This window comes from Leucoraja erinacea, chromosome 23 (assembly GCF_028641065.1).
Source record: "Leucoraja erinacea ecotype New England chromosome 23, Leri_hhj_1, whole genome shotgun sequence".
Classification (NCBI taxonomy): Eukaryota; Metazoa; Chordata; class Chondrichthyes; order Rajiformes; family Rajidae; genus Leucoraja; species Leucoraja erinaceus.
In genome coordinates this window covers 20,231,096-20,256,857 of record NC_073399.1, presented here as the reverse complement: position 1 = coordinate 20,256,857, position 25,762 = coordinate 20,231,096, and the positions used below count along the sequence as shown (strand labels likewise).

General features: G+C 45.0%; 1 protein-coding gene across 1 annotated transcript in view; it reads right to left on the bottom strand.

Moving 5' to 3' along the window:
• LOC129708363 (xylosyltransferase 2-like) overlaps nt 1-25,762 on the bottom strand; it is a 79,479-nt gene that overhangs the window by 16,592 nt on the left and 37,125 nt on the right. Inside the window, exons 3-4 of the mRNA XM_055654053.1 lie at nt 19,321-19,496; nt 9,196-9,398 (exon numbers count right to left, since the gene is read on the bottom strand). Coding sequence (XP_055510028.1) covers nt 9,196-9,398; nt 19,321-19,496 — 379 coding nt within the window. The remainder of the gene's footprint in view (nt 1-9,195; nt 9,399-19,320; nt 19,497-25,762) is intronic.

Genomic DNA, 25,762 nt, shown 5'->3' with positions numbered 1-25,762 from the left:
CACCGAGCTTTGCGGCACCCCACTAGTCACTGCCTGCCATTCTGAAAAAGGACCCGTTAATTCCTACTCTTTGCTTCCTGTCTGCCAACCAGTTCTCTATCCATGTTAATATCCTACCCCCAATACCATGTATTCTAATTTTGCACACTGATCTCTTGTGTGGGACCTTGTCAAAGGCTTTTTGAAAGTCCAGATACACCACATCCACTGGCTCTGCCTTATCCATTTTACTTGTTACGTCCTCAAAAAATTCCAGAAGATTGGTCAAGCATGATTTTTCCATCGTAAATCCATGCAGACTTTGACCGATCCTGTCACTGCTTTCCAAATGTGCTGCTATAACATCTTTAACAATCGACTCAAGCATCTTCTCCACCACCAATGTAAGGCTAACTGGTCTATAATTTCCCATTTTCTCCCTCCCTACTTTCTTAAACAGTGGGGTTACATTGGCTTCCCTCCAGTCCACAGGAATCGATTCAGAGTCAAGAGAACATTGGAAAATGATCACCATGCATCCGCAATTTCTAGGGCCACCTCCTTGAGTACTCTGGGATGCAGACCATCAGGCCCTGGGGATTTATCTGCTTTCAGTCCCAATAGTTTACCCAACACCATTTCCTGACTGTGGATTACCTTCAGTTCCTCCCTCCCTCGGTCCCAAAGTATTTCTGGGAGAATGTTTATGTCTTCCTTGGTGAAGACAGAACCAAAGTACTCGTTTAACTGTTCTGCCATTTCCTTGTTTCCCATTTTAAATCCACCTGTCTCTGATTGAAAGGGACCTACAATTGTCTTCACTAATCTTTTCCTCTTTACATAACTAAAGAAGCTTTAAGTCAGATTTTATATACCCCGCAAGCTTTCTTTCATGCTCTTTCCCTCTTAATTAACCCCTTTGTCCTCCTCTGTTGTTCTAACGCACGGATAAAAATTTACATAATTTGACAATTAAGATAAATTTTATGTCTGTACAATTTGCTGTTCAAACGAATACCCTGTACTAGAAATTCAGAAATCCATTTTTCTTACTTTTTAAGAAAACAATGGGCAATGTACACAAAGTTAATATCGTGGTCTCCCAGCACCAAAAAGATTTGATTTCAGAACTCATATAACTAATGTTCCGTAGTATAAGATGATATCAAAGTGAAGATGTTCCATTCTACATTGATACAGGTCTTCCACAGGTTATGACAGGGTCTATTCCCGAGAACTGTTGGTTACTCAAATAGTTCACGTTGAAAATGTAGCCACCGGCAGTATATTTGAATAAAAACATAGACCACTCCAGGGCAATCTGAAGTTAAACCTGGGAATTTCAGATCATTCAGATATCTCTGCAAGGTGCAATGACTCAAGAGTGTTTTATTGTCATATGTCCCCAATAGAACAATGAATTTCTTACTTGCAGCAGCACAACAGAATATGTAACCATAGTACACGGTAAACAATATAATAAATGAGAGAAAACAATGGTCAGTGTGTATATATACACACATACTCACAAATACACATATATACAGATCATATATATTACGCACACATACGTACACACAAAAAACAAACAATAATTGCAATAATAATAATAATAATAATAATCTTTATTTATATAGCACTTTTCAACAAAACCAGTATTTGAACCAAAGTGCTTTACAGAGTTTGATTAAATTAATAGAACAGACCAAATGTCAATATATCCATACAAAACAAAAAAGAGAAAAAAAAAGAAAAAAAGACACAGAACAGTACACTATAGAAATCAACATGAAACGTCCCCCCACAGCAGAATTCACTGTGAGGGAAGGCACTAAAAATATCCAGTTCTCCCCCTCATAGTCCACTCGAGGTCGGGGTCTATATGTGGCCTCCTTAGCCAACTCGATGTTTTCAGGCTCTCTGCCGCGAAGCTGGATCATCGGCGTTGGGTGAACATTCTTCAGCGGCCAGGACTGAAGCGGCCGCTTCGTCCCTGAAGACTGCAATGTCCAAAGTTCTCAGGCCGCACTGGCCGGACCTCTGACACTGGCGAACTCGGACACCAGGCCCCGCGGTGTTGAAATCCTGGGCCGCCCGCCCGCGGCTGGACGCTCTGCAGCTCAGCGATGTTGCAGTCGGCGTTCCCAGTGCCCCGGAGCTTACCCGAAGGCGATCCAGTAAGCCATCGCCCGCTCCGTGCTGGTGTTGGTGTCCCAGCATCTGCACCGCCGGCGAAGCTGTAATCCCGGCAGGAAATCGTCGGCGGTGCAGATGCATAAATCCGGCCCGCAGGTGCATAATAACACTAGGGCCACAAAACAAGTTCCAACATTGCAGAAGATACCTACAATAGCCCTGCAGGAACCAGCAAGTCCATCCCTCTGGACATATGTACAAACTGTCTACATGTCAGATGGTCATAATCTGGGGAAGACCTGTATTATTCAGGTCACAACTAAAGAGAGATTCAAGGAAATCTACAAAAATCATGGGGAAATCCATTTGCTGTTTGGAATCATATCAAGCACAATGGAAGATGGGGTGGTTGGTCTTCACCACAGGACATCTTTGTGGGTGCTCCTCAGGGTGGTGTCCTAGGCCCAACCATCTTCAACTTTTATATCTATGACCTTCTTTCAGTCGTAAGGTCAGAAATAGGGTTGTTTGTGGATGTTTGCACAATGTGCAGTACCATTTGCAGCTCTTCAGATAATGAAGCACAAAAAAAAAGCAGCAAGACCTGAACTTGGGGCATGCGAGCATGGGGTGTTAAGTAGCAGGTAACATTGATACCACATACTGTGCTAGGCAATGACGACATCCAACAGAAGAAAACGCAGCTCTCCCCCACTGACATTTAATGGAATTATTATCACCAAATCCTCCACTATCAATATCCTGTGGACTACCATTAACCAGAAACTGACTTGGAGTAGGAGTAGCCATGTACACAATGTGCCCTCAGTAGCAAGTCAGAAGCTGGGAACAACACCTCTCCTAACTCCTCAAACCTGTTTAACATTCACAAAGTTTAAGTCAGTAGAGCAGGGGTCGGCAACCAGATCTGGCCCATAACCTAAAATCATCCGGCCCGCAGGTGCATTATTTCCCCCATCATCTAGACTTCTTTGGACTGTTTAATATTGTTGGCCAGCGACATAAAGACTTGTTTAATGCTCATAGCAATCCTGTTTCCTGATACAAAAAAAATCAGAACGGATATAATTCCACGAACTGGGCAAAGGGTTGGTTGATTTGGTGGGCGCGGTTCCACTGATGTAAAAGTGCTGTTGCAGTTGCAGCGGCTGCGGTGCCTGGTGCTCAGCGGGTTCCGGAAGGGGGAAAGAGAGGGTAACAAAGGGTCTACATGACGTTTATTAGAGAGGGATGAGGGTAGTTTCAATACCAGTGTCTCAAACTAACTGCTATGTTCAGTAGACATAATATAGGTTAAATATATAAATATGTCAAAGTTTAGTTAGTATGTATTATTATATCCTCCATTTATTAACTATTGCGACAGATGTGGCCCGCCATCCGCTCAGAGACATGGGTCCTGGCCCCTATGAGAACAATGTTGTCCATCCCTGCAGTAGCGCCATGGAATACTCTCCATTTGTCTGGATGGGTGCAGTTTCAACACTCAGGATGCTGGACACCATACAGACATAACGGCCCATGTGATAAGCACCCCACCCATAACCATTCACGTACTCCACCACCGACGCGACAGTATACCATGCAGCACCTCACCAAGGCTCCTTAGACAGCATCTTCCAAACCTACGACCTCTACCAGCTACAGGGCAAAAAAAAAAAGCATGGAAACATCACCGCCTGACAGTTGAACCCTAAGCAGCACAAATTCCCGATTTGAAAATATACCATCGATCCTTCACCAAGTCCTGGAACTCCCTAACAATACCCAATCTCAGGAGCGGCAGCAGTTCAGGAGGAAAGGTCACCACCACCTTCTCAGGGGCAATAAGGAATGGGCAATTAAATGTTGGCTCAGCTTATGAAACCCACATCCCTTGAATGAATATAAGACATGTTCCAAGAGTTTCAAAAGACTAGAGTTGGAATATTTATTTTGCGTTTCAACAAAATTGGAGCACTGAGATACTAATTTGACATCAGGTGAAACAAGGAGGCGCCTCAGAGGCTGTTGCAGGATTCACCTTCTGCTCTCTGAAATCACAAATGACATGGTCCACAAACGTTCAGGGCGCCTCTGAGCCTAGACCTTGCAGCACCGCGACATTTATCAAAACTCTTTGCTGCTGCAGTCTGGATCCACTTTTCCTGGGATATAACGAGGGAATTAGGACCATCAACCTCATTTCTGATTAGTAAATAAATTAAAAGCATTAGCTGGGTTCGAAAGAAAATAGCAATGAGAGCAGAGATAGCTGTGTGGCAGAAGGCTTCCTGCTGGTATCCTGGCAGATCTTTAACCGACCTGTACAATATGTCAGTGCTGCAATGACAGTGTCTGAACTAGGGCCAGGGTCCGAGTGGATCCTAATACGATCGTAATAATAGTTCTAAAACAAATGAAAGATAGTAAGCTAATGGTTGTAAATATTTTTTTTTACTCATTACAGATGAAGGGCAAATGGCAAGATGCCAATTAAATAAACCAGTTCAAAGAAATAAGAAATGTGTGATAAAATACTGGAACAGCAAGTCATATTACTGTTGTGGGTGATGCAATTATGTATTCCTTGCAAATCCAACTTGGACATGGCAATAGGTTCTGTGACATGGCTACAAGATGTCAGTACTGGGAGCAAATTATACCAAGTTTTAAAGTCTGCAGAGAACGTAGGAAAAATAGTGCCGGGTAAAGGCCTTTCGGCACCTTCCGTCCCCATCCATCAGTCGTATTTTTTCATGAAAAACAAAGTGCTGGAGTAACTCAACAGATCAGACAGCATCTCTGGAGAACATGGATAGGTAACATTTCGGGCCAGGACCCTACTTCAGGCTGAATTCTTCAATCCTTACCTCAAATTTTCTATCTTTTTATGCCTGGCCTTAGTCCAACCATCCCAAGCAAAAACTCATTTATCCACCTCACTTGCCAGGCTTTGTCCAGCCCCTCCTCTCTCCCTCCCCCTCCCCCTCAGTGGCGTAGCGTGGGGGGGGCCAGTGGGGCGGTTGCCCCGGGCACTAAATTTTTAGGGGCGCAAAAAAATTGTTGCTCCGAGGCCAGGTCGCCGCTGTCGCCGCCCCAGCTCCGTGGCCAGGTCGCCGCTGTCGCTGCTGCTGCCGCCGTCCCAGCCGCTGCCCCCACCCTACGCCCCCGCCCTGCTAATGAGGAGGCGCAAAACTTTAAACTGCCCCGGGCGCTCGAAACCCACCCTACGCCACTGCTCCCCCTCCACCACAATCAGTCTGAAGAAGGGTCCTGAGCCGAAATGTTACCTATCCATGTTCTTCCGAGATGCTGCCTGACCCAGAGTTACTTCAGCATTTGTAGTTCCTTGTTTCTTCATATTTTTCCATCTTGTTCAGTTGCACGTTGATACATGCAGGGGCTGTCTTCCAAGTCCACAACAAACATTTTCACTGTACGTCTCTAGTCTGGCAGACTAACTCCCAATTTGCGCATTTATTCTTCATTTGGTAATTTGGGTTCTCTGGCAGCGTCTGGTCCAAACCTCCTGTTAGGGCAGGAAGCCACCAGGCTGCCTTAATGTCCAGACTGACCCAAGTGCTCAGGCCTCTGTCACATCTCTTTGATGGTGGGCACAACTGTGGGCAGACTACTCCTACAATCACGAAGAAACTCCTGAATATCGTCAGGCGTCTGTAGTGACTGAACAGGGGTGTCTTATGTTCTCTGCCTGTTACTCTGCATTAGCTGGCTAGAGTGTTCTGGATGTTCACAGGCACAGGTTTTGTCTTCAACCAGTGAAGACAAAACCATCCATTGATGGTTTCAGCCAAGCTGTAATGATTCAAGAGGTGTTGTCTAGGAATGAGTCAACTTTTTTCCTGTGGTTGGAACATTTCCATACCAGGCAAGCATATTTGGCAATGGAATGACATAAAGCAAGAACATAAAGTTCTGATCAGAGCTGAGTACACCCTGTTTTGAGTTTACTAGCTTCTGAATATTGTTATTTTGTGCATAGTATTTCAAACCTAAACTAGATCAAGTGCAGACCCGTTGGGTCTGCTTCCCCAACGCAATATTCCATCACTCTCCTGTTCCCTCCAATGCAACCTGTTCCCCCAACACAATATTTCACCACTTCCTCTCTCTTCTCGCCCCCCCCCTCTCTCCTCCCCCCCCCCCCTCCCCCCCCTCCGATCCTTGGCACAGTGAAATAATGCAGGGGTCGGGGCCCGGGAGTGGGTAAATCACCCCGGTGTGGGGGTGGGGGTCGGAGCCCGGTGCCGGTGCAGCGTGGTCAGTGACTCTGGGTGGGAGGAGGGACCAGACTGTCCCCAACTCTGCTGCAGCTGACGGGGACGTTAGCGTAATAAATGTTAATCAATGTAATCGCCAAGTCTTTTTTCAATAAATGTTAATCAATCCAAGTTTTTTTTCTAGCTATAAAAATTTCAAAAGAGAGCTGGGATAAACACTTACTATATGTGCCAAAAGCAGAATGGATCATTTTTGGACTATCGGAAGGTAACCCCGAATTAAACGTGTTTCAAAAGAACTTACTTAATTACGGGCTAATAATGGGAAAACAGCTTATACTCAAATTTTGGAAAAATGCTCCAATACCAACAATAAAAATGTGGATTTCAAACATGTTCGAAACACTACACTTGGAAGAGATGAGACTCCTCTTAGCAGGCAAAGCAGACCACTTCCAAAAGACGTGGTCTGCATTTATGGAACTATTACAAGCATAAGGTGCAATAGTAATTTAAAATATAAATGGTACCAGGATCTGGTAACGGGGGGTATAAAATAATGTTGGTTTTTTTTAAAACACGGTTGGTATATCCTTTTTTGCGAGTTTTGTGTTACAATAGAGCGATTGTTTGTCCTTTTTTTTTCTAGGGTCTTATTTCTTTTCTTTACTTCCTTCTCTAACTTCTTCCCTAAGGGGCTTTCTTTTCCCAACACTTTCTTGCACCTTCACGATTCTTGCTCACTTTCCTTACTTCTTGTATTTCTATCTTTTTTAAAGCTCGAAAAACGAAGTGGTACAACAAATGTAATAAGATATATCTGATGTGTATTATTGTAATTTACTGTACTTCTAATAAAAAAAAAATAAATAAATAAAAAGAAAATTGAATGTAATTTAAGGAACAGAAATGAATGATTAATAAGAAAACAATTGCATACTAGATTGACAGCCAAATATATGAAAACAGGTAAGTTTCTATAGATACTTAGGTCCTAAAGAAATTGAGTTTGAAAGTGACCATTAAGATGAATTATCAATCTTGCGACCGCCAAACATGGAGATCCTGACCTTGCAGCACACAGGCACAGTGAGTAGTGTCTGGAAGTGCCAGGGAGGTCTCCATTATTCCCAGTAACATGGTCACCAGGGTGTCCTCCAACTACAAATAAAGCATCGAGGCCTACATTCGCTCCACTCTCACAACATCCTCCTGGCCAACATACAGTTCATAGAAAATAATACCAAGTTCAAGATTGCTATCCCACAGGGAGCTGGAATGCTGAAAACTCTAGGGTCATAGAAACATGGCTCATCCTCAGCTCTCCAGACTCTGCCCTTCAGCCCAAAGGTTTCTCAGTCCTTTGCATGAAGGCGTCATCAGGAAAAGGGAGAGGTGGTGTGCCTAACCTATGGTAACCTCTTCACTGTGCTCATTCGCGTCAGTCTTGTCCAACTCTTGCTCCTCACACCTGCAACATCAAACAGTGAAGTGCCTTCCCTTCTTCCTCTCAAGGGAATTCACCTCTGTCATCATGATTGCAATCCACATCCCACCCTAGGCAGATGCTCTGTGAACTCTTGAACTATATGCCTTGGACAAAAAGCACCCGATAGAGTCCCCATTGCCTTCTCCATCACCTCTGGCGTCTTGGACAAGGCTAGCTTGAAGAAGACACAAGAGACTGCAGAAGCTGTAATCTTGAGCAAAAAAGGTTCTGGATAAAATGAGTGGATTAAGCAGCATCCATAGAGGAAATGGATAGACTCCATTCCCTCCACAGATGCTGCCAGACCTGCTGAAATCATCCAGCAATCTGCTTTTATAGTGAAGACATTTCCAAAACACCATAACCATGTCTGCAGCAACACCAGATCAAACACTTTTCACCACCGATGCTCCATCATCAGAGAAGCCTATAGTCACATTCCTCAATCATTTGGAATATTAGAGCAATTTATTGTTAGGTGTTTTCCCGGGCACATGTTAACAACACAAAGAACAGGGCAAAACAGTTCTATGTAACTATACCGTATCTGTCTGCTTGTTACTCACTTGTACAGTTATGCAAGGCAGCTTTTGTTGCCTCCAACAGCTATCGTTGTCTTCGTTTTTTCAATCTGCTCTCATGCGTCTCAGTCCTCTCTCCCTCCCACTCTCCTTCCCTCCTTCCATCCCTCTCCCTCCCTTTTCCTCCTACCTTCTCTTATTCCCTCTCTCCCTGTTCCCCCTTTCTCTCTCCTACTCTCCCTCCCCTCCCTCTCTCCACCCCTCCCTCTCTCTCTCTCCAACCCTCCCTCCCTCTCTCTCGGCCCCTTGAGCCCACCCACTGTTCTGTAAGATCAAGTCCAATCCCAACGTAACTGCAATCCCACCGCCCACTGGTAACTTTTTACCACTAGGCTTATCCAGAATTCTACCACAGCCTGAAAAATAATCAAAGGCTCAACTTCCACTGAGAAAAAGAATTCCAAAGACTCATTGTTATACGAGAATTTTCCCGAACAGTCTGTGACCCATAGCGCTGTGGCCATAGCGCTATGTTTAAAGCCCATAGCGCTGCAGTCGACTGCTCTTTGTTTAAATTCCCACACGTTAAACTGACAGTGCTCCGTTTAAACCTTTGAGTGCCAAACCGGCAGCGCTGTGTGTATTACCTTTACACCCATTCGCGGGCCGGATGCAGAAATTTCCCGAAATTATTCATTTCCTTAAAATTACCCGAAGACAACCAGAATTTCCCGAATTTCGGGTAATTTCCTTCAAAGTGGATACACTGCTTCAAGAGTTCCAAACGGAGACTCATACATGTTGCTTCCCGTTTATTCAAACTGACCTGGTGGGGTAGTCGGTGGCACTCAAGTTAATGAAATAGTCCCAGTGCCAGTCAGTCATTTCCAGTAGATCCTTCATGCAGTTCAGGTACATCTTCAGTAGGCTTGCCCCTCCCCATATTGTGACCATCCGCCATGGAGTTACACGGACGTTTGGGTATTGCTGTGCCAGTTGCATAACCTCTCTGTGCAAATAGTTAGAACGCTGCAGGAACAGAAAGGCACAAGCATTAGTGACTGAAATAACTATTCATCATCTTGCACCTCTTTTCACCAGAATACTCTCCATTAATCCATGGTTACCTTATTACTGGTAGTACATGGTTAACCTGGAGTGAGTTCAGAAAACATTCACAAGTATGTTACTGGGATCAGAGGGCCTGAATAGAGAATAGGAGAGAATGGATAGGTTGGGATTTTTTCCCCTGAAGGAGCTGAGGAATTACCTTATAGGGGGTATATATAAACACACGCGGGGCATAGATAGATAGATAGATCCAAGTGAAGCCTAAGAGAGGCACAGGTTTAAGCTGAGAGGAGGACTGTTTTAAGGGGATCTGAGGGGCAAGATTTTCCATGCAAAGGGTGGTGGCTATATGGAACGTGTTGCCAGAGGAATCTGCAGGGAGGGTACAATTACAAGTTTTAAGAAACATAATTATAAGTACATGGTGAGGAAAGGTTTGGAAGGGTATGGGACAAACATAGGTAAATAGGATTGGCATAGATGGACAACGGTCAGCATAAACAAGTTGGGCCAAAGGCTGTTTCCATGCTGTATGATTTAATTATGATTGAAAGAACAAAACAGGAAAGATCACAGGTAGAATCTTGCACTCATTAAACCATTGATGGGGAAGAATGAGACAAGGGTCAGCAGGTGACAGGTACACCAAAGAGGCTGAAGGATGACAGGTAGATAGTTAGGTGGGGGAGGGGTGGAGTTGGAACATGAGAGGTGGGTGACAGGTGGAAGCAAACATAGGGTAAAAGAAATGGGCAGATGGAGTTTCCTGCAGTCAAGGACGGTGCCATCGTAGACTGGCTGACTGACCCCTACTTCGCAGAGGCAAGACTGCAATTCTTGGACAGCTCCTCATACCCACTCCTGGGCTACATCCTCACGAATGAACACCAGGCTACCACCTCCCATCACTGTCGCAGATGTCAGGAGATCTCTCCTCCATCGCCTCCAAACTGATGGTGCTCTGACCCACACTTCCTGCTTCCATCACTTACCCATGATATACAAGGTCCACAAACAGGACTGTCCTGGTAGGGTCTACATTTGCCCCACTGGACTTAGCTGGGGAGCTACAGGACTTTATTTGGCCAGTCAATCCAATGTAAGAATCATGACTCAGATAACAAGAGTGGTATTGTACTGTGTACTGACAAACTGATTTCTACAACTCAGAGGCCAAACGTTAACTGGCAGACACCCCTCCCTCTGGACCATGGTCCCACCACTGTTCAACCGGTTTCCCTTCAACAATAGAATCATTCACTTGGCTTAACGCATCCTCACAATGAACAACTCTGCCTTCAACTCCATTCACATTCTCAACAACAAAAGGCATAGCTAAGGGGAGATGTTTGGGCCCAAGCCATGTGCAGTGGGCCAATTCTCTCAATTTGTTCTGGCACATCCATGTGTAGGAATGAACTGCAGAGGCTGATTTATAACAAAGATAGACACAAAATGCTGGAGTAACTCAACGGGTCATGCAGCACCTCTGGAGGAAAGAAATAGGTGATGTTTCGGGTCAAGACCCTTCTTCAGACCTATTCTTCTTCTGAAGGGTCTCGCCCCGAAACGTCGTCTATTCCTTTTCTCCAGAGATGCTGCCCTGACCCGCTGAGTTAAAGCCCTGTCCCACGATTCGAGTTCACCCAAGAGCTCGCCCGAGTTTTAAAAAAAAAATCAAACTCGTTGTAAAGTACGTAGAATGTACGTAGCGGGTACGTCCGAGCTCGTGGATGTCTCGTAGCGCCTCGTAATGCTAACGGCAAGTACTCGGGATACGCGGAAACTCGTGAAGTTTTTTCAACACTGAAAAATTTCCAAGAGTAAAAAAATACTCGTGATGAAGTACGACGAGTTTGATGGGGGGTTATTTTTAAACTCGGGAGAGCTCTTGGGTAAACTTGCATCGTGGGACAGGGGCTTTACTCCAGCATTTTGTGTCTATCTTCTGACACATCTATGACTGTGCTGTGCTGATTCCTGCACTGATACAGAACTCAAATGTTATTGATTATATTTCTGCCTATTTCTATCATGTTCTCACATTCACATGGTTCATTTCTGACTCTTCCCTTCTCTTTTTAGATTTTCCTGTCTCCAACTCGGGACAGGCTCGAGCCCGCCATCCATTACAAGCCAAAGGACTCCCAAAGCTATCTCTGCTACACTTCATTTTACTCTGGCTCCAATAAGAGCTCAATTTATTCTTCCCATCCCTCCATCTCCATCATATCTCCTCTTATAATGGGGCTTTGCAATAAGTGCCCCAGAGGAGTCTTCCCTCACACAGAACCACAGTTCCCGGTCTACCATAATTGACTGAACCCATGACTGTATCTCATCTACTTTTAGCATCCCTTTTTTTACGTCCACACTCCTCCCGAGTAGAGCAAAGACAGCGTTTGCTAAAACCTCACTTCCCACCTCACCAGCCTCCACATACAGCAGATCAATCCATCCCAATTGCCACCATCTGCAAGAAGATTGACACTAAGATGGGTGGTATTGTAGACAGTAAAGATGGTCATCACAAACGACGCAGGATTTTGATCAGCTGGGAAAGTGGGCTGAGGAATGACAAATGGCAGTTTAATTCAGATAAGTGTGAAATATTGCATCTTAGGAAGGCAAGCCAGCAAACTGGTTAGTGTTGTGGAGCAGAGGGATCTAAGAGTACAAGTACATAGATTCCCAAAACTGCTTCACAGATAAATAGGTTGGCGAAGAAAGCTTCTGGCATATTGGCCATCATTAGTCACGGAATTGAGAATAGGACTTGGGATGTTATGTAACTGGACCTACGTGGGTATTCTGAGAGGACAGAATGTACCTGAAAATATATGAGAAATAAGACGTCTTAAACAGATGAAGCACAGGGCAGCTCACCCCATAGGCAGAATGCTGAAAATGTTTTCCAGGAAGAAGCAGGCTGTTGGCAAGGATGGTTGGGAGTGATGTTTTACCCAGTTATGTCTCTGTTCCCAAGGGCCAGCTTTTCTGAAGGCCCGTTGCTTTTAGTGCATAGGGCCACTCTTAAACAGATGTTGTTTGAATTGTTACAAGCCCAAGGTCCTACAGGATTTTTGGGACAGAGGTACATCTCGGTTCTTGCTACCAGGGATCCAGGTCATGGCAGCAGCATGTAGTAGCAATGTTACAAAATTTTGAGATTTAAAAAATCAAGTCTGCAATTTATCCCATCAGATAAAGCATAACAATAAGTTTAATTTGACACCAAATTCACTTTCATATCTCAAGTATTAAAAAAGTTATGACCATTTTCATACTCGGAAATTAGCATCTTGTTCCCTATTGATTTTCAATGGGCATTACAAAAAAGCTGTGATCTTAGATAGTCAAAAGCACATTTCTTAAGGAAAGATTAACATTTTTAAATAGCCTAAGTGTCCAAAGATTATTCACAAATAATTCACAATATAACATGATTTTTATATCTAATTTACATTAATTTATAGGCCAAATGGAAGGAATTTAGTGTTCAATTGCTGTAAATAAATCGGTTTTCTAGTGGGTTCATGTGGAACGCGCAGGTTTAGAATGTTGACAGCGCGCTGGATTAGTGCCCTCAAATGCCGAGAAAAATACTGGGGGATATAAAAAGCCCAAAATGAGCTACTCGCTATAGAAAATTATAATTATAGGGTTATATACATGCCCCATTTAATGTAAAAATAAGGTACATACCTTTAATTGTTTGCTTTATAAAACCCTGGGGCTGCCAGAGCTTGCGGAATGAACGAGAGCTTTTAAATTTATTATATCTACTCTTCGAGGCCTATAAAACTAATAATAGCTTTTGGGACCGGGTCTTGCAGCGATTCTCCGTTAATGATTTACTAGGCTGAACATCTGCGATTGGAACAGCCTAGTAAAAATCGGGTTTTAAACCCGCCTCCTCCAAACAGCTCCAAAATCACACACAAGGGGAGGGGCAGATGCTCAGCCACGATTCAGGTAGGTTTTGTAACATACCTACATGTAGGTCAATGTGGTCTGCTGCATGGTGCAAGTGTCTTACTAGTACAATGGCCTTACCACTAGGTTATTAACACAATGGCTGTTATCACTGTAAAATGCTGCATTCCATTACAAAGGAAGTCTTTACAGACCTGGTAAAGCTCAACATGATTATGTACAGTCAACATCGTTTAATGCAAGAAACTGCATCTTTACCTCTAATACTGACCTTCCCAATGACCCATCTCTAATTGATCCACTCCCTATTTAGGCTTCGTATCACATTTGGCAGTAGGTCTGTGCTAATATTCACAATGCCCACAACCTCTCATTTGATTATATTTCTGCCTTTTCTCTAGTTGTCTTCATATCTGCTATGATTATGTCATTTTCAATATCTATGGTTCTTCATTGTCTTCTTGTTTCTTCAGCCATGGGTTTCCTTTCCCCAGTTAACTGCATCCTCGACCATTTCAAATACCTTTCTTCTCCCAACCAGAAACAAGCTAGGATTCCATTTAACCTAAATTACCACATTCAAAGAATTATCGTCCGCAATCTGACTTCTAATTGGACGCCAAAACCAAATTAATTTCCCTCTCTGCTCCACTTTCCATGTTCCAAAGGGACTGATCCCTTCGGAAGCCTCATTATCTCTACCCTTTCTCTGGCACATTCCCTTCAAGAACAAGAAATGCCACATGTACCCGTTATCCCCTTCCTCCCTGTACAGAGCCCAAAACGCATCTGTTGGTGCTGCAGGTTTAGTTTAGAGATAGAAACAGCGTGGAAACAGGCCCTTCAGCCCACCGAGTCCGCGCCGACCAGCGATCCCCGTACATTAACACTACCCCACACGATAGGGACAATTTACATTTATAACTAGCCAATTAACCTACAACCTTGCAACCTTGTCGTGGTCGGGGAGCTAGTGTGTCTCAGTGAACCCTAGAGCTATGCCATCGGGAGATTCGTCTCCTATTAGGGTCTCCCATGCTGGACAGGTCGAAGGGTAGAGGCGAGACGAAGAGCAATCCACTGGTCCTATAACATACAAACTCCGAACAGACAGCCCTCCTGGTCAGGATCGAACCCGGGTCTCTGGCGCAGTAAGACAGCAATTCTACCGCTGCGCCCAGGTTTCTTGCACTTCTTCAAATTTAACTTACTTCAATTGCCACTCACAATGTAGTCTCCTCTATATTGGTGGAAATCAATATTGGCGGAATGGAAAATACTCCCATTCAGTCTGTAAGTATCAACACGCTCCTAGTTTCCTCACATTATTTTTCAAACTTACTCCCACTCTGAACGCTGCCCTTCACTTTCCTACATGGTTGTAGCAAAGTTCAACATGTTTGAGGAACAGGATGCATTCTGTTGACTAGACACATTATATCATTTCACCACAGAACTTCCAGCAAGGATTTTATATGTGGTATCTGGCAGCTTTAATTTTCCCTTCCTCTAAAATTCAGTATCACACCATGCACTATGGGAAAGCCATAAACAAGGCCTGAACACCTTGACTGCAGTTTGAACACATCTTCTAGTAGCAGCTTAAAGAAAATGGAACGGACCCCAGTATAATATCCAGGAGAAAACAGAGTACAGTAGAGCAACACGTATCTTCAGTTTCATTGGATCAATTGTCTCTTTCTCCATCCTAATGGTTAGAAAATGTTCTGGTGGCTATTACAATTACAGATGCTGATCAGAACATGGTCCACTTTGATGAATTCTAAACCCTTTGCTGGGAGGAGGGAACCTACCTGGGAATTCTTGACCCACCAAAATGATACACAATTAGGAAGGAACAGCCTTGGATGTCCTCAGCGTTGATACAATTAGTCCTCACAATGGAATTTGAAGGATTTTGAATCGATGAAAGTGCAGGAAAGACAATACATAGGGTTACAAAGCCCTTTGGCTCAACTCACAGATCATCATACTCATTACCTGTACAAGATCTGCCCGAAACTTCCTAAGTTCCAGAAGAACCACACCAGCCTCTCCAGTCTATCCATATACCCATCCATGTAACTAAAGTCTCTCTTTGGAATCAATCTGGTAAAGCACATCTACACATACTCTCTAAAGTCACATCCATAACTGCAACAGTCACCCATGGTGTTCCTCAGGGATCGGTGATGGGGCCACTGCTTTTTATCATCTATATTCAACCTCTTGGCAATATTCTCTGTCATTTTGGAATCAATTTTCACTGCTACGCCGATGATACACAACTTTACTTCTCCACAAAACTAAACACCTCTCTTCCCCCAACTGCCCTCACCACCTGTCTTCAAGCTATCAGCAACTGGATGTCACTCAACCTTCTAAAACTCAATGGAAATAAAACAGAAATCATGCTAATTGGCTCAAAGTCCACACTCCCCAAAACCCACCCGTTCACCATTTCAGTTGATGGCTCACCCATACCCACCTCCTCCCATGTCAAAAGTCTCGGCGTCATTCTGGACAGTACACTTTCCTTTGGCCCCCACATCAGCAATATCACACGCTCTGCATTCTTTCATCTCCGCAACATCTCCAGACTCCGCCCCTCCCTCTCCAAAGCCAATACAAAAGTCCTCATCCACGCTCTGGTCACATCCCGCATCGATTACTGCAAAGCCCTCCTCACTTGCACCTCCAATAAACTTCTTCATCGCCTCCAATGCATTCAGAACTCTGCAGCCCGGATCATCACCCGCACCAGATTCAGATTCAATTTCAGATCATCGGACCACATCACACCCATCCTCACTCAGCTCCACTGGCTCCCTGTGCACCACCGGATTAACTACAAGATTTTACTGCTGACCTTCAAAGCCCTACACCACCTTGCTCCCCAATACCTCTCCGACTGCTGCTACCATACACTCCTTCCCAGTCACTTTGTTCCTCCTCAGCTGCAATTTTAACTGTCCCCACATTTAGACTCAGCACCATGGGTGCCGGAGCCTTCAGCTGCTCTGCCCCACGTCTCTGGAACACTCTTCCACCTCCCATCCGTCACCTGGACACTATCGATCAATTCAAATCACAACTCAAAACACACCTGTTTAGATTAGCATACCCGACATAACTTCCACCATGTTCACCCTGATTTTAATGACTTTGTGTATTTTTTTTTGTTTTTAATCAACTTGATTTTAATATTGATAAATGTATTGTGATTTTATGTCCTGTGAGGTGTCCTTGGGTGTCCAGAAAGGCGCCAGCAAATAAAATGCATTATTATTATATTACAGGTGCACAACCTTTTATCCGGTGTTCCGGAAACCGAAAAGCTCCGAAAACCGGCCATTTTTTCCGGATGTCGTCTGCGCACCAAAGCTCGCGTTTGGCGCCAAACTTGACCCAAAACGACCCACGGTCAACCCAGGTCTGTACTACTGTAGCGGCTGCCTCCTCCCTGGAGACCGGGAGACGCTTAAGCATCTGTAAATCATTGCTTAAATGTTAGTCAGTTAGTTTGGAGGGCTTTTATGTGAAGGGGGGTGAAGGGGTAAACTTTAATTCTTAGTCCCCTACCTGGTCGGAGAGGCGGGGAGCGGTCAATGCCTTACCGGGTCGCTGTGCAGTAAGCTCCGCAGCGCTGTGGCCGGTCTGGCCGCGGGCGGCGCCAGTTGTAGCTCCGACCCCGGCAACTCTACCCCTGGCTGCGAGGCGCTCCAAATCCAGCGCGGCCCGCGGCCGGACGCCCCAGCTCCGCGAATGTCGGGAGTCGGCGACGTCGCAGCGCTGGGATGCGGGCAATGCCAAGCTCCGGAACGCTGTAGCCGCCGACACACAACATCGCGGAGCGTCGCTGGATTTGGAGCCGCGCAGCCAGGGGTAGAGTTGCCGGGGTCGGAGCTCCAACCGGCGCCGCCCGCGGCCGGACGGAGCCCCCAGCTCCGCGGCTCCAAATCCAGCGACGCTCCGCGAATGTTGGAAGAAGGCGGCCACAGCGTTCCGGAGCTTGCCGCACGGCGACCCGGTAAGGCATTGCCCGCTCCCCGCTGGTATCCCAGCGCTGCGACGCTGCCGACTCCCGACATTCTCGGAGCTGGGACGTCCGACCGCGGGCCGCGCTGGATTTGGAGCGCCTCGCAGCCAGGGGTAGAGTTGCCGGGGTCGGAGCTACAACTGGCGCCGCCCGCGGCCGGATGGAGCCCCCAGCTCCGCGAGGTTGGGAGTCGCCGACCAGGTAGGTAGGGGACTAAGAATTAAAGTTTCCCCCTTCACCCCTACACCACCACCACCACATAAAATCCCTCCAAACTAACTGACTAACATTTATGCAATGATTCTCCCGGTCTCCGGGGAGGAGGCAGCTGCTCCAGACTTTTCAAGCTGCCCGCGCTACCTACCTAATCTACGCTAAAAATCTTCCATTCTGAAATCCGAAAATGTCCGAAATCCGACAAGTGTCTGGTCCCAAGGCTTTCGGATAAAAGGTTGTGCACCTGTATTATTAAAGCAGGATGATCAGTCCTATATGGCAAAAGCTCAACTCTATCATATTTACATAGATACGCAACCGATTAACTAAACGTACGCAGTTTTTGAGTACATGTATGTCAAAAAAAAAATTCTGCATGGCTATCGCACCAGCAGGTGTCCCCAGCAAGTGATCAAAAGTGCAGCACTGGATGATTTTACCTCCTAAATCCAGGAAAGATAGAGCTGGTTATATGTTTGGTATTGCACTGACCGAACCCAGATAGCTGGTGCTGATAGCCAGCATCTGTACTACTTTAAATTTTTGATATCCTAGTTGAGTTTCTGAGGCATATCACACTGGGGCATTAATTTCATTTCAGTTATATCAGAACAATATCCTTTCTTTGTCAAGTCAAGTCAGTTTTATTCGTCACGTGCACATTAAGTGTTATGAAATGAATTTGCCAGCAGCGGTACAATAAAAAAAAGAACACGCAATGCACAATAAAAATGTAACACAAACATCCACCACAGCATTCATCACTGTGGTGGAAGGCACAAAATTTGGTCAGTCTACCTCCATTTTCCCCTGTGGTCGGGACCTCAACCGCATTGATACAAAAGTATAAAATGCTGGAAAGTCTCAGCAGGTCAGGCAACATGTAAAATATATATATTTCAGGTCAGGATCCCTTTGTCACATGTTCTGACGACAGTTTACGGACTTGAAACATTGATTGTTTCTCTTTTCACTGAGACTGCTGACTTAATGGGTTTTCCCAACATTTTCTGTTTTTGTTTAAGTTTACCAGTATCTGCAGTTGTTTTAAATTATCATCTACCGTTTCATATTATTTCCGAACTCAACCACTGTTTAGAAAAATGGAAACAAGTTTAGGCCTTCATCTCCTTCCACTGCTCCATCACTCTACAAGATCTTTGCTGATCATTAGTCATAGTTCTCCACACTACATTTAACCAAACACCTTTTTTTTTAAATCATCACAGAAGAAAAAACAAAAATCAGTCGCCACAGGAACATTTCTAAAGCTTCGAAGAGTCAGGAAGTAAGACTACAAAGGAATTAACATGGTTGATGACACCAACCACCCATTCCCCAAGATCTCAGTCCTTAAAGACCCAGCTTTTATTTAAAAGTACCCGATACCTTGCTCTGGACTGCTTTTATTGATCATTTGAAACGCCTAAATAAGATGCAGGATTCACAAACATAGCATCAGCAACTGCCTTCTTAATTTTGCTCTTCTAGCCTGCTGGTGAATCGGTGCTGTACTTCCCTCTGAGGCAAGTACTTTCTGGGGTTTAGTTCCCCATAGTTCCCATAATTTCACTCGTTATGATATTTTCTTGCAATTGAAACCACTTCACTACTCTTTACACCTGCGTGTACAGTCCAACATATGCAACATGCAGGTGAGGCTCCCTGTCAGAATTATGGAGTGCATACCTTGTCAACATGGATGTAGTAGAAGTGGCGCTGGTGATAGATGGCTTTGATCATCCGCTTAAGCTGCCTGATGGCTCTGCCATGAACGACAAGGACGTATGCAATTCTAATCGGATTTTGGATGGATGTTAGATCCACACTGCCATCTTCCCAATGGATGATGCTGTTCGGTTTCCCTACAAAGAAACATTATTAATTAGTACAATCGCTTGAACCATGTAAGGCTAATGCATTTTCCACAGGATCTTTCCCGTTTATTTTCCCAATTCTCTCTTCTCTTCCCACCTCTAAAACAACCAGCCTCCAGCATACAATTCCTTTGAGCACCTTGATCAAACAATGGTGAGATGCATGACTGAAAACAAGAGCATCAAGTCCATAGTTTCCTGAAAGTGACAGGATGGGGGTGATGTTGAGCATAAAAATTTGGAAATCATATTGCATTGCTATACAACTTTGGTTAGGCTATGTTCAGAATATTGTGTGCAGTTCAAGTTGTTTCAATACAGGAAGGATTTGGAGAGGGTGGTCTGATCCCTATCACTGGCTGACAGGCCAATCTCCACCATCATTGGTAACAGTCATCCAATTAGCTGATACTGGTTTGGCCAGTATGAGAGAGAGAGAGAGAGAGAGCGAGAGAGAGAGAGAGAGAGAGAGAGAGAGAGAGAGAGAGAGAGAGAGAGAGAGAGAGAGAAAAACCCCCCCCCCCCCCCCCCCCCTTCCCAATCTCAGCCTCACGAACCTTAGCGTACCCCTAGTTCCTAAAGCCCATTTCCATCACTGCCCACAATCCTGGTGCTTGGACACAAGGCAGGGAGTGTGTAGGGCCGATCGGGGGGGAGGGGTTGCTCCTGGGCCTGGCCAAAACGCCCATTCGCGTGGTCCCCCCCTCCCCCACCCCCATTCAACAATCCGGACTTTGATCAGAGAAAGGGCAGCGGAGTAGGCACTCTGTCTATTTAGGGAAAAAGAAAAAAGAGCCAAAGGTTAGCGCAAGTCCCGAAGAGACAGATGCAGGAGAGAATACCAGAGAATTTAAACTAATATTTTCTCTCTCTATAAGAAGGATAACAAATGTGTCTCAGAAACAGTGCAACACAGGGCCAGAGTGAAAAACTAACTGTAGGAAATTAGCATGAGTAAAACATAGCAACAGAAAAACTAAATAGATTGAAAGCCAATAAAATCCCCAAGACCCAATGACTGTTTGCCAAGATTCTGAAAGAATTGACAACAGAAGCACTGGTTGCCATACTCCAAAATTCTAAATTGATTCTAATAGAATGGAAGGGAACAAACATTAACCTACGTAGGCTCTGGGCCGAGCATCAAAAATGTGTCTAGAAATCAACTTTCGTGACCCATGTCACAGAACTACATGATATTTTGCACAGATTTAGATAAAATATAATTGAGAAGGACGTCATAACTCTTCAGTGCCAAAAGTTGCACATTAATTAATTAAACTAATTAGAAAATGAGATCGAACAAGTAAGCGCCATCTAGTGTCCAATGCCCATATTACACCATGGGGAGCCTGTTTCCATGTTGCAGCCTCTTTAAACCATATATTATTATATTATATATATATATGTGTGTGTGTGTGTGTGTGTGTGTGTGTGTGTGTGTGTGTGTGTGTGTGTGTGTGTGTGTGTGTGTGTGTGTGTGTGTGTGTGTGTGTGTGTGTGTGTGTGTGTATCTTGTGAATACGACTGTAATCATATATGATTTTACTTCGGAGTCACGTGTGACTACGTGAAGAAGGGCCGTCCGTCTGCGTGCGCGTCATTACGTCTGAACGCAACGCGCGCGACAAACTGGCAGGCACTGTGGCCTCCCAGCCGTCGGGATGAGCAGGTAAGGAAAGTTGAACTACCTGCCTGCGTTCTCTCGGGCTTGAAGTTTTTTTCAGAGCCCAGATGTCGAGGAGACGGCCCGCGGGGATGTCGGCTACCGAAGACCGCAGCTTTCCAAATAGCGGGCGACGGTCTTGTTCCCGACATTAGCGCCGACAGCAGAATCGGCAGGAGACTTTGCGCGGGAGCAGGAGCTCCATGGTTGTCCTGCGGGGCGTAATGCCACCCGCAAGTCTATCAAACCCGTTGACTCTGATGAGTCTGGGAAAGAGGGATACCCTCCCTCAACGGAGAGCGTCTGAAGACGACTTCTCCCACATGGAGCAACGCTTCCCGACATTAGCGCCGACAGCAAAATCGGCAGGAGAAGTTGCTCCAACAATGATCTGCTCCAAGGGAGGGAGCAGTATCAGCACGGCCTACAGCAATGCCGGTGCCGGGAGCCTCGCACATGGGGCAGCCCAATGTCTTCCCCATTGGAGGGGGAACTACATGTGGAAGAAACCACTCTGAATCAGAGTACAAAGAAGAGGGGGGGGGGGAAACCTTCCCAGGGACAAGCAGAAGAAAGGAAGTAAGTTTTACTTATATTGCACTGTTTAAGTCAACACCAAAATGCTTTACATAAAAGGAATAATAAGCTTCCATACAAACAAACAGAAAATAAGTGCTTCTGCAATAATCCAGGTTCCACTGGGTGCTTCCCTGGATGAAATCTAGCTCTTGACAGCCCGGGTATTATGGAGAACCAGCAGGCAGCAGCACCTGTTTTCAGGGCTGCACAAATGCCTCCTGCTCTGAGGAGAGGAACATTCATGGTCCATTTCAGTCTGACCAAAGCTAGAATCTCAATTAGGTCCAATGGAAGGGCCATGTCAGCACAGATATCCTCAGGGGCCTGCGGCAGCACCTGTTTTCAGGGCTGCCTACGAACCTGACTCTCAGTGGAGGGGAGTGTGAATGATCAGTAGGTAACTGATCTCGAATTTAAAGTATGAACATACTGAAGCATGCATATGGCTTCAAGAGCCAGCAGTTGGCAGAATATCCGCATAGGCGACAACACACCCCACACCTCCATAGGGGGTAAGCGGTTCACTGAATCTGGTGGTAGCTTGAAAGCTGGGCACGGAAATATGATCAGAGTCGTCTTTCAAGGCAGACTCAAAATAATGGCCAGATCAAATTCAGATTGATAACACCACTGTGGTGGCACATATCCATTAACAAGGGTGGTGTAAAATCTGTATCTTACGACAGATAGAAACATAGAAACATAGAAATTAGGTGCAGGAGTAGGCCATTCGGCCCTTCGAGCCTTGTCGAACCTCATTTGGCACTGGTGTATCAAGAGGAATATTTGGGAAATCTACGAGGTAGATATAACACGGTGACAGATGCTGGATCACGAATGTTTAATAACAACACAATAACGAAATAAATACACAATTTGGCATACCAGATATTGATCTATTTGCATCTAGACTAAACCATCAGTTACCCAGATATGTGTCCTGCAAGCAGGATCCAGGAGCAAAGGCAGTGGATGCTTTCTCCCTCAATTGGGGAGGATTGTTTATGCATGCTTTCCGCAAATTTGTCTCACAAACCGATGCTTGACCAAAATCAAGCAAGACTAAGCCACAGGCATTTGGTAGTGCCAGATTGGCCTACTCAAGCCTGGTTCCCAAAATTTTTAGGAACTATAGTCCAGCCAGTTATGGCTGTACCCAAGAGCAGGGACCTCCTAGTGAACCCAGTTACAGTGAGTAATCATCCACTAGACGAACGTATTAACTTATTGGTCTGCAGATTCTGAGGAGGCCATTTCAAGGCATACGACTGTCCGAACAAATACAACACAGTTCGGATAACAGATGTCTTGGAGATTCCTATCAACTCTGTACTATAACTATAAACAAAGTTATAGTGCAATCTATAGTGCCAGAGGCGCACTCTTCTCCTATCTGATGCTGGAAGCAGGGCACGGGTCGATAGGAACGCACCCCTTTACAACAAAATTCATGAAGGGAATTTACAATTTAATACCTCTAAGACTAAGGTACACGGACACATGGGATGTGAGCGTGGTACTAACCCTACTTTGACAGTGGGGACTGCCTATAACTAACCCTGAAGGTGATATGCTGACAAAGAGTCCAGACACTGCAGAAGCTACGGTTGGACCACATCACCACCAATAAGAACAACATAACATTCGTAATCAGGAACCTGATAAAACATAGCAGGCCAGGAATGCCAGGGATGGAGATCCAGTTCTTGGCATATCCAGAGGACCTACGGTTGTGTGTGTGGTAACATACTAACACCACTATCTGAGAGTTACGGAGAACCACAGAGGCTCAGAACAGACCAGAAGGTGTTAACACAAACCATCTCGAGATGGTCAAAGGAGGTAATGGCGGTAACAGAGTGAACATTCATATGGTTAAATCTCACTCCACCAGGGCTGCATCTACGTCGGCAGCAAGAGCAATGGACGTGCCTCTTGACGACATCCTAGTGGCTGCAGGATGGACGAATGAAATAACGGTCCACCGGTTTGATAACAAACCTATTACCAGACTGGGGCTGTTTGCACGTACCATTTTAAGTTCTGTCTCTTAGTTTACCCCCAAGGTTGGGAGGGGGAACAAGTTTTTTAAAACTTTTCTTTCATTTAAAGCATCAGTGTCTTTACTTAACTACGTAATGTCTGAATGCTTTAATGATTACACGCATCCATGGTCAATCCATTCAGTGTGTGACGCCTGGATTCATAACCGGCGTAAAATCACAGAGGTTTGAAATCTTCACGTAGTCACTCACGTGACTCCGAAGTAAAATAGTAAGATTAAACGAGAACTTACCAGTTTGAAGTTTGATCTTGATTTTATGAGGAGTTACGATGAGCGATTACATGCCCACCGCTCCCACCCTCATACTATCAAGGTCACATGGAAGTTCTAGTTTCTTCAATCTTACTATTCTCAGGTCTTCTTTTTATCTGTGATTTAACACCGCTGCTTTGAAGATTGACGCGCACGCAGACGGACTGCCCTTCTTCTTCACGTAATCGCTCATCGTAACTCCTCATAAAATCAAGATCAAACTTCAAACTGGTAAGTTCTCGTTTAATTTTACTATTATGTATAATTATATAAAAATAATATAATGAATATAATTTTGAAGTTATTTTTTTAATGAGACTGCCACAGAGGTCCGGTGCCTGAACCAGCCTAATTAATGGGTGAGTGCAGTTCCTGTGGGTTCCCCCGCTTATTGAACCCCACTGACTGCCAGTGTGCAGAGTGGTGGGTCACGGCCATAGTGGGACTGGGGCAGTGCCAGGCTGGGGGAAGGCTAAGGCACCTTCCACTGACAGGAAAATGCCTAACCCTAATTCGCCCCCCTTCCAGAGCTGCCCATGGCTAGAGCTGGAGCTGCTTTGGGACCGGCTGTGGGCTCCGTACGTGTGGCCTCGCTTGCTGCAACACTGGCCGGCCGACAGCCCGACGGACCCCTCGCAGCACCCACTGGAGACCCGGCCCGACCAACCGCTCTCACCACCCACCGGCGGACCGACCGATCCTCCACAGCATCCATCGGCCTACCGACAAGCCCAACCGACAGACTGACCGATTGACCGACTGACTGACCCTAATCCTAACCCTAGCTCTACATTTGTTATTTATCATTTTTATTTAGCAGTTCACATGATAACTTTATAAAGATAAATCAATTGAAAAACGAAATGATCGGCAAGGAGAGCATTACCTTTATTCCTTGGAAACCTTGTTACCAAAGAAACCTTGTTACCAAAAAAAAATGGTGGAGAAGCTCAGTGGGGCATCTGTGGCGGAAAAGGAATTGACGATGTTTTAGGCCTACACCCTGCAACAGGACTGACTGTATTTGTGTGTAGCGTCTCTTATGTCTCCAGCTCCATCAACAAAATTACATGATATATGCAACTGGGGTTAAACACTGCTATGAACAGGAACGGTTAATGGACAGAAAGCAGAAACATAATGAATGAGTCATTTTCACATTGGATCACCTCCTGCCAGCATGTCCAGGTGCCACAGACCCCTCGCGAGCGGTCTCCACTCCAAATAATCCACAAGTACTGGCTGCCTGTATTGCAACATTGTCCATGGGACCCGACTGTCTGTACCATGAAACCTGGCTACAGATATTATATTTGTTGAGCTAAATGTCAAAGTTTCAGTTTCCAATCCAACTGCACTAGTTTCAGTGGTGTCATGCATGGAATCTAAGCCAGCACAGACAAAATTGGCCAAGCTGGCACCCTCCCATGCCATAAAGAAATATGAAACCTGTTGATCTGTGAACTTTTCAAATGAAGATCTTCATTTCTGTGTGACTTTCAGATGTGACTGATATGCTATTTTAATACTATTAAAACCAATAAGAACTCTTTACATTCTTCTAAAGAATGCTGATCCAATATATTTGTATCCGTTCATGATAGGACAGGCCTTTCACCTCATGTAATAGCCTTGTGAATCTCATCTGGACTGCCTGTGAAACATCCATTTTGATTTTCTGCATCGAGAACA